The sequence below is a fragment of the Papilio xuthus genome, unplaced genomic scaffold, assembly GCF_000836235.2.
Source record: "Papilio xuthus unplaced genomic scaffold, Pxut_1.1 DF824655.1, whole genome shotgun sequence".
NCBI lineage: Eukaryota > Metazoa > Arthropoda > Insecta > Lepidoptera > Papilionidae > Papilio > Papilio xuthus.
Genome location: NW_013533994.1, coordinates 907,142 through 917,924, shown reverse-complemented (window position 1 = coordinate 917,924; position 10,783 = coordinate 907,142). Strand labels below are relative to the sequence as shown.

The 10,783-nt window shown below is 35.0% G+C and overlaps 1 protein-coding gene across 1 annotated transcript; it reads left to right on the top strand.

Annotated features, from left to right (window-relative positions):
• The first annotated feature begins 506 nt into the window (after positions 1-506).
• Positions 507-7,184, top strand: LOC106127506 (protein brother). The gene is made up of 3 exons (XM_013325590.1): positions 507-805; positions 1,413-1,592; positions 6,460-7,184. Exons 1-3 carry the CDS (start codon positions 632-634, stop codon positions 6,811-6,813), a joined length of 708 nt encoding a protein of 235 aa, XP_013181044.1. The 5' UTR covers positions 507-631; the 3' UTR covers positions 6,814-7,184.
• Positions 7,185-10,783: the final 3,599 nt, after the last annotated feature.

Here is a 10,783-nt window from a genome sequence, read left to right as displayed (position 1 = left end):
AGAACAAATATAAAATGGAGGGATTCATAACGTCATTAAATGTTACCCAGGCGTAATAACAGTTGCAATAGAGAGCTACCTATTTATGCTTTTATTATATTCTGTCCTGATAAAAATATCGCATTTCATTCGATTTGTATCAGTTGCCAGGGTCGACTCCCCTTATGTTCCCCCATCGTAGGCATATAGGGTACATTTATCTCGCTACAAAAGGAACAAAGGCTCCGTTACAAATATATAAAACACTCGAAACGCCGAAAGAGCATAATGCCCATCATTATAAATTCATGTGCTTTGTCGTTTACAGTATTTATTTTGATACGTTTCGAGGGGAGAAAACCCTCTTAACGCTCGAAAGCTCCCGAAATCGTGTAAAGAAGGCGTAAGGGCGATCGGGGCGGTGTCCGGGGCTCACGGGATTGGCGCTCCGCCGCCCCACCATGGGGAGCTCCGCCCTGATGGAAATCTTCACGGAGCGATCGTACGGACGGACATTCAGTAAGCGCATGCCACTGTTGTAAGTTAGACGTGTTAACCGTTCACTTTTCGGAATACTGAATCATCGTTTCGTCTGAGTCAGTGCGTATTGTGATGTTTGTAGTTGTTTGCGTGTAAGAACTGCGTATTTGTTATGCACGCCATGGGCGACCCCGCTGCGCTAGCCGGCATGTTACCCTTCGACTCGATAGGGCTGTACGAGCAGCCGAAGCCTCGTTTCATCTTCAAGATGCCGAGGGTAGTTCCTGATCAAAAGGCCAAGTTCGAATCCGACGACTTGTTCAAGAGACTGAGCAGGGAGAGCGAGGTTTGTAATTATTACGTGTTAATCGGCAAATTTCCAAATCTTGAACGGTAAAAGGTACATTAAACGCCGCCTTGCAACGTGTCAGCTCAAAAAGAGGAAATTTAATGTTGATTAATTAATTTAATTGTAAACAATTGGCTGTCTACATAAGTACATATACTATTATATTAATTATAATTCCGTACAGGTATTTGCCTATAACCATTAGTTAATTACTAAATACTAGTAAGTAATCATTGACAAAAATTCAATGTTATTGAAATAAATATGTCTCGTTGGCGAATATGTAATTTAAGTGTGGTCAAACGATGAATCAAGCTAAGGTTCTAAGATTTTAAGGAAAAGTTAGTATTAAATCTTGTAAACGTTTTTAAAATAATAAGTAATGGTTTCCCAATTTTTTTTGTATGTTTAAGTTCCTATAAATAAAAGCTAGCTAATATCTGTACCATTTACCTTATTTTGGTTATAGGTATCATACGAAAATAGTTATTTCTAAAAATATACAGTCAAATGTTTCCTACATTTATGATTTAGATGTACGATTCTCTTATGCCGACCGCTTACCCAGGCCAGCTTATAATAATTCTTACCTATTTGTGTTCAGGTGAGGTACACCGGTTACCGTGACCGTCCGCCAGAGGAGCGGCAGATGAGGTTCACCAGCGGCTGCCGCGAGGGTCACACGGAGATCGCGTTTATATCAACCGGCACCAACTTGCAACTAGTCTTCGATCACTCACCGTATAACAACCGAGGGTGCGACTTCCAGAAGGAAAACGGCAAAGTAAGTGTAACACTCTAGTTTTAGAAATGACTGTGTTAGACAACTAAGGCGATGAAAAACAAATTTTGAACTACCTACATTGTATGACAATTTTTTTTCTTGATCTTTTTGTACTTTTTAGGGTTTTAACGAAATAAGACTTAAGTAAGATTTATACATTTTGATTTTGTTTTTTTTGACTTGTTATTGTTATGATGTCTTTGCAATACCGTGTTGTCTTTCATAAGGCGATCCAAGCAAAGAAAGAGCACATAAATTTTTTTAATTAAAAATTCAAATCTATATTATAATTTGTAATCGGGATAAAAAGTTATTGATTTCTTGTACTGTTTGCTATCTGTCTCTTTGAGACACATTATGTTAGTAAATCGGAAATATTTTAAATGTAAAAATGCAGCAAGGTGCATAAATCCTACTTTATATCAGAAAAAACTATAATTCTCCGAACTGTTAGCGCGAATTCAGTAGCCACGCCTATATCTTTTCTTAGTTAGTCTCATAAATTGTTAATGGACCCTTCTCAGAAGCGATCCCTTACACTTTATTACGTCCTTCTAGTAGATGAATATCTTAATTTGTAAAAAATACCTAAAAGTGTTTTATTTATTTTCCGAAAATTTGAAGTCATAAAATGATTTAATTGCATTGTCAAAAACTACTTCCTTTAAGTTGTTGTAAAAATCTTAATTTTTAGAAATCAAAAAAACCCGATTGATTGTGTTTCTAATAAATGAAACCGCGGCAACTAATGGCTAACTTCTAAAACAAAAACTTAAAATATTTTAAAACAATTAATTTAAAATAAATGAACTTTGATATTATAAGTAACACTTTCTTATTTTAGAATTTTCTCAGAGACATAAAAAAATAGTTAAACAACGTAAAAAAGTTATGTAGAGTGAGATTCGAACTCGTTTTTTACTAATTTGCAATTTAATTTCTAACGTCCACGGTATGTATTTTGTGCTATATGACTGCCACTCCGGAGAAGAATACGTATCTCATGACACTTAACTTGTCAACATTGGTTCAGTCAGGAATTTACATAAATGCAAACCCCCAAATACATAAAATGTAACTTACATACGCGCGAAATACCTTCGTCAGTCGGGTAATAAGAATTAAAATGTTTTAAATACTAATTTTGTATTTTTTACGTTTTTCAAATTAAATTACTTCTAGTAATATATACATATCCTTAGAATATAAGTGCAATTCGCGTCAGTCACAAATAAGATAAAATATCTTTAACTTATACAACTGAAATTCGTTTTCAAACATTACATTATTTTGCTGCGTGGTACAAGGAAAATACACAAATAAACTATTTATGTAAACAACATACAATACAGATGATTTATCAAACAAAAATGGCGTATAAAGGAAATTGTGTTAATTAACGTGTTAATATCAATAAAATAAATGTAAACGAGAGTATTTTATAATAAATACCTATAAATCTTAACACACGAAGTAATATAATATTTATAATTTTATAATACCACAATGTTATTCCTTTTAGCAATAGCCTAAATATTTCTTATCATCTTTATTACATGCCTACTTCATTCATTTAATTAAACATGGCAGGAAAAAATAAGGTTAATAAAATAATTAATTGTTTAGTATGCCGTAAAAAAAGCAATGTGTTGCATATTACTGAGCTCTGCTTACACAACTCTACAGCGATCATAACGCAAAAATTACAGATCAAAGAAAGTTTGTGTTCGTGATTCATTTATGTCCAGAGATCGCGGGGCCACGACATCAGGCCTCGTTATATCCGGTCCACATTATCATAACTAAAATTAAGACATAAATAACTTTAAGGCCACTAATGAAAAAAAAAAGCCGTAACGTCGTAGAACATAACGCGCCCGTCACGCTCCGCAGTCATTTTATAGCGTGTTGCTTTAATGAATGACATCTTTTTTATTCAGTCGATTATACGTGCGCTTTGTTACTAATGTATCGTATGAATGGTATGGGATATGTTCATGCATTAATACCGATTTAATTTCTAAACGTTTTAGGCCAGTATACCAATAGGGTTGTCATTTCATGATTTTATTTTTGTAGCAGTCGACATGGACTCGACATCGCAGTCGCGGGCGATAGCTAGTATCGTTCTAAATATTAATATCATCTGATACTTCCATGGCCGTAGCCAGTAATAGATAAGAGAGAATAGCTAAAGAGAATCGAAAGAAATGTATGGTAGATATATAAAATTATTCGAAATACTATGTTCAAAATATCTATAAATCTACAAGGATAACACAAATAACTTTTCAGTTTATAACAAAATGTATAACATCTATATATAATATTATATAAGCTAACTCGAATCATCAACGACCGAGCTCTTACCGATCGGCTTGATTCCCTGGCCTTGCGGAGGGACATCAGTTCCCTCTGCATTTTTTACTGTATTTACCATGAGGAGTGTTCCGAAGAACTGTTTGGAACGATTCCTGCCGCCGAGTTCCGTCATAGGACGACACGACAGACCGCCAGGTTCCATCCACACCACCTGGATGGCTGGCATTCCACAACAGTGCGATTCACGCGCAACTTTTTACCTCGCACAGCCGCGTTGTGGAACGGTCTGTCCTCGGCCGTATTTCCAAACCAATACGACTTAGGGACCTTCAAGAAGCGAGCATACCATTTCCTTAAAGGCCGGCAACGCATCTGCGGTTCCTCTGGTGTTGCAAATGTCCATGGGTGTCGTTGATCACCTCGGTGTTCCCAACGCTCGTTTGCTCCTACTATTACAAACTTTAAAATAACAAAATATTTTTTACTACTATCCCTCGCTGGACATCCTTTGGCAATATCCTAAGATTTTTCTACTATGTTTAGCTATTATGTAATCGTATATCAGTATTACTTGAAGGACCAGCTTATACGCAGTTTTATTGAATTTTAGCCCCTTCGTTAGCGAGCGCCCACCCGCTGCGTTTTTATATGAACACTTATATTTATTTACATTCGGTTCATTTAACAGCACACTCGAGTGTTCTCGAGCCCTCGACTTACAACTGAACGCATCAAGAACTCACAACAATGCCATGTTATGTATCAAAATTAATGGAACTAACGCTTGAGAATGAGAATATTATGATTTTGTGCAATAGTTTACTTGTGATTTTATGTTTTTTTTCTTATTAAAATGTTTGTAGTGACTCAAACAAACCATTACAATAAGAAATGAAACCCTAAATTAACTTAAATGTTGCAGCAAAAAATTGCATTTCAGGGCTTCAGAAATATGTACGTCAAAATAGCATAATCCATGATTTTTAGTAATATGCAATTGTTTGAACGGGATTCTTTTACAATTTTCTTCCAAAACAAATCAAATAATTCCCCCTTAGTATCCGAGAGGGAGAAAAGCTATCGTAAAATCAATAACGGAAAAGCTCCACTCGGGATTGGAGGGCGTCGCGACGCCACGCCCGAATTTCAAACATGGCCGTCGCTCCCGTCTATCTCCCTTTCCACATGCAATTTTCCTAATTTTTATTCTATGATGAAGCAATTTTTGTCTTTGACAATCCAAGCTTTTGCCATTGTTTCATATAATAAATAGTCGTCACACGCATTGTATTTGGCAATTTACTCTAAAATATTGAAGTTTTGTGATAGTCCCTTTTTCCTACCGTTTATGGAGTACTGGTTTATACTAACTACTAACATGATAAAAGTGAAAGTTATGTTTCCTTGTTTGTATTGGATATGCTCTGAAATTACTTAATCGATTTGAAATTATTTCACTGTTTCGAAGCAACACTATCTCCGGATGATATAAGGCTATATTTATTACTAGATTTTTTAATGCCAAACAAAGGTATTGTGAAACTTCTAGTTATTGATAAGATTAGTTAATATAACGACTTTATTACAACTCTTAACTCTGAGGCAACGTTCACAGCAAACTAAAAACAAAATGTTTTAAATGTGTTAAAAAAACTTAAAGTCATCACATGGAAGAGTTTACAATACAAGTGTAATTCCTGTATCCTAAAAAGCAAAAAAAATACGATATTTCATAAAATTGCATCCTTGTTGTGTGAGGCAATTATACGCGAGCCGGACGCCGGAACAAAGCAAGCACGCGATCCAAGTTTTACGCCTGCCTTATGTCGCTCTGCCTTTAATACATAACAGGAATAATTGCTATAATGATAACTTAAGGAACAATCGTTTTGCGTACCTAGACTTATTTATTTATTTATTGTTTATTCTTACTTCTTATTAATATTATAAATGCGAAAGATTGAAGGGATGTTTTTGAAGGTACCTCCAGAAAGGCTGCATAGTTCTTAGTTATATTTTGGTATAGATATAGATCAGTGTCTGGAAGAACCCATAGGCTACTTAAGTTCTAATATTTTTTTTAATGCTGCGAGGAGATAGTCGTGCAAAAGCTCCTCATAAAGTATTTTAAAACTCGTTTCATGGTTTAATATGGATTTACAACTTTAAAATGTGTTAGAAAGTTCAATATTTACTAAATCGAACTAATTCAAACTATTTCTATTTAAATTTGATTTCATGAATTTAAGAAGAAATAAATATAGTGTTCCTGGTTAAAACGTACACAAATTGTTTCAATGTAATATCTGAGATAGTTTTAGAATGTTAATTTGTTACGTGGTATAGTTGTTAAGCCCGGGACGTTTATTATGCTAATTATTGTGTGAGCATGTGCTCTGCTCTGCGCAACATGTGATCGATGGACACATTCGTACACCAGAGCGTGCCACCTACAACGTTGCGTTTTTTGTTTTAATTTTTTTGTATCAAATTCAGAGAAAGGTTCATTCATTTTAAATGTAACGTTGCCCTTTTTTGTCATCAGGTACACATCGTGTCTCGATTTATAATGAATGGTGTCTGCGTCCGATGGCGGGGCTCGATCGATTTGGAGAAGCTTGAGGGGATCGGGTGCTTGGAGCTGGACGAGGAGAGGGCTGCTATCGAAGATGCGGCTTTGAGAGACCAGATTGAACGTTATAACCAGAGGCTTAGGGACTTTGAAGATAAGCAGCGCGCCTACCGTGAGCACGGGGAGGAACTGCGCGCGCATTCCCACGTACATGCGCAGCGCTTCCACCAGTCACGACAGCCACCCCACGGAGCCAACCCCACTCATCCCCACGCCGCACACCCCGTACACATAAAACCTCATTCTCAAGGAGCTCTTATATCATAAACAATACGCAATATTAAAACAACATACAGACTCAACTTGTAAGTTGTTCGTAGTTGTAGCGACGTTGATGTCTTTAATAAGGAAGTTGCTTAAAGGAGATATTTTATTTTAAAGGAGATATTCATCTTCGTGTGAGCTTTCGACAAATAATTTTGTGTTAGCATTTCAAATTATAAAAGTCAACGATAATAACCAAATAGTAATGCCTAAGAATCAATACTTACAAACATTTAATAATGTCATTTAATTTTAATATTCTAACTTAGCAGATATCGCAATATAAGCAGGAATATAACGTAGAAGTTTACTGTCGCATTTTAAATTTCAATAAGTTCAAAACGTTCATTCAAAAAGAAACAAATTAAATTTTTCATTAAGTTGAGTTAAGATATTATAAAATGTGCAATAATAATTAAATATAATTTACGCGTTTATGTAAAATACTTACAATATGAAAATCGTAACTTAATTACATCAATTTACTGTTAATTATTACATCCTGATAAATCAAGTTAAATTCTCGAGTTTGAAACTTAAATGTTAAGAATATAAACGTGTTTGATTGATTCCAGAATGTACTCTATCAAAATGTCATCACCACATTGACTCATTTCAATTTGTATTTTTTAACAATAATAATAGTAGTGTAATAAGTTTCATCGCACGTTAGTATTATTTCGCGATTAACAGGGTCAAATAATTACGCCAGAATTGCATTTGTATTTTGGACTACCATTTTTAAAGTGTGATATGTCTTTGCGGAACCCTGATTGCTTATTATGCATTTGTTTAGTTGTAAGTTGCAATGTTTTTGATTTAATTCAAAGTACATGTTATTTATTTTTAAGCGGAAATTATACTTATGTAACGAGAAAATTTCAAATCCAATTATTGTGATAGATGTAAATAAATCTTTAGTTATTCCTTAACATTTGTGTTTTATTGGTATTTTTTACTTTATTTAGAACATATTTCTGTTTAAATTTTAAGTTGTTTCCAGTCTTCACTACAATAAAAAAACAAAGGCTTATTTAAATATATTATCAGTTTGAACTTTGACATTAGGCATAATTTATTTTTGTAAATTCTAGTTGTCAAATATTTCTTAAATAATGAATCCAATTTATGCGATAGGCCAACGAAAATTTTACATGATTTTATAAACATGTTTACACGTTTAATTTGCAAGTACTTAGTAATAATATCCATTGAATGTTGTGAAGTGACTATATTTCTACAGCACATCCTCACGCTATCGCAATTAGGGGCAATTAGCCGGCGTCACATGGCAGCCGGGCCGGGCCCGACTGCACGCGCGGCGCACCTGTAACTGCCCTGCGCCCGCGCAACAACCCCTCTTTATTACACTCAATTTATCCAAGCAACCGTTCACATTCACGCTTCATCGATTTAGCGAACGACTAATTGATTGCTTTAAACACTCTTAAAACAGTTTTATTAATTTAAATTCGAACGTAAAAAGGAATATAGATTGGTTAGTATTTTTCCTCAAATAAAAATTATGTTTATAACTTATGTTAATTTATACAATAAGTTTATGCACGGAGTTAATGAGCTAATTTCCTCATTGTGTACCTCATTGACAGTTATATGGTTGTGCAATTAAGATCTAATGATAAGTCATTCGATCTTAATTAAATAATAAAGGTATATAAATCATTTTAATTTATTTAAATTTATATTGTACTTACATATTTTTAAAACGTATGTAGAGTTGAATGTTTTAAATGCAAACTTGCAAAAAATACATGCATAGAGAATAGTTGCCTGATTCAGAGTGCACAATTTATTTCGTTTAACTTCCATACCGTAAAATCAAATTGTGACCATCACTTTTTAAGTCACATTAGAGATAAAATCTATATCAAATATCAGTGTAAATATTTATCATAACATCTAAAAAGTATCCAAATACGAGTCGAGTTCGATACGAACATCCTTATCAACTTGTTCAAGAGCGACTACCTGAATTTTCCACGGAACTGAGCATTTGATAGTCGATAAGTCCTTGTATCAGAATATCGATGTTATCTTGGGTCCATATTGTGACATGCGGCACCTTGACCGCTCAAATTGAGCAGGTACCTGCATTATTGGACATCGTATCCGATCGACATCCGCAAAAAACTGTAGCTTGTACAAGTACAAGGTAATATCAGGGAACGATATCCCGATCTCGTACACAATGAAGCCGTGATTTATCAGCTTCTTTTTGTGTAAAAAGCGCAGGTCAGTGTAAAGGCGAAGCACCAAAAGGGCATTCGGTATAATCCGTCCGCAGACCGTGGGAACGTAATGCATCTTTGCTTGTTATGTAACAATTACATAATTTTTATACAGAATAAAAAAATGTTATTTTTATGATATAATTCATCGCACTTAGTATATTAAAATACTACAATCATTTTTATTACACGCGTTTAATTAGTTTCAACGGTCACGATGTTTGTTATCCAATGTTGTAAATAAAATTTGATTCACTTCCTGGTTATGGGTTGAGCTGAAATTTTGCTGAATGTATAAATCGTGTGTCAGTGTTTTATTATTATGATACAGTTTTGGTCTGATGATGGAGCTGGAAGGTGCTCATGGAAACTTCGCAATGAAACGACACAACCTCACGAACTTTGGGCCCGTTTGAATCTTCTTGACGAATATTTGTTTATTTTTATTATTTTTAGTTCTTTTTTTTTAAAGGACATTATATATATTACCGACGACAGAGATTTGTTGTGCTTATGTTTGTAAGTTAACTAGGTACCTATAGTAATATGTTATCAGTAATTCACATTTGACTTATTGTATTAAATATAGAGATGACAACGATATTAAGACGAGCTATAAAAGCGACACCGAAGTCGACGACACGCAGTTCACAGGCTGTAGGGTTTCCCGATATGTGAGCCTCAGCTGTGCTCCTATTTCTTGTATCGCACTTGAGTGGCGCTGTAATGCGCATACATGCGGCTTCCCAACTCAACAATTTTAATGTTTATAATAAAAAAAAACATTAAGTTTAAATGCGTCAAGAAACAAAGGCAAAGGGCCTACCCTCCGGCGCGTAAACAAAGTTCACGTTGCTCCGAGTTTTTAATTACAAAATATTGTTTTTTGCCTATATTATCGTTTCAAAGTTTTAACAAATTGTGGTGATTGGTTCGTGTAACACGTTGTTATATGAATTAATAGTGAATATCTCTTAAATACGTTTAAAAACAACATTTGAAAAATCATCGGTCGACGCGTGTGCATTGCTAAGCGCGCGCTCAAGCAACTCTCGCGGTTACGCCCACTGCATAACCGTGAATTTCGCGTCCACTGGCACTCAGAACTATATTCCGTGACTCAGTGTTAAATACTTGTATTCCATTTGCGTTAATACAAAGGTTTTGTTGCTTACGATACTCTTATTCACAAAAGTGTTCGCCTTAAATACTTACACTATGAAGTGCGCGAAATGTTTGAAAACTACGAAAGAAGCTAATGTTACCAAATGCACTTCAATTACTTGCGATAAATGTTTTTGCACTCTATGTGTTCCGCTGGCTAATTCAGCTGAGAAGAAAAAGACTTGGAAATGCCCCGATTGCAGCGGGCTTCCAAAAACCGGCTCCGAGTTAGCAGGGTTTACGAGTGAGCTACGCAATCTGACAAAGGAAATATCCTCTCTTAAATTACAACTAGAGGATGTGACCAAGTCTATTTGTTTCTGCCATTCTCGTCTGGACGAAATTGTCGCTTCACTTAAAACCACTGACAAACGGATAAAAGTATTGGAACAGCGAGATTATGAATTAACAAATCTTAAAGCAACCGTTGCTCGTTTAGAGGACGAATTACATAATCAAAGGCAGTCTTATGCGAATAATGAAATTGAAATTATCGGAATTCCTGAAGCCCAGAATCTAACTTTGCAGCATTCGGTAAAAGTCGTTGCACAAAAACTCGG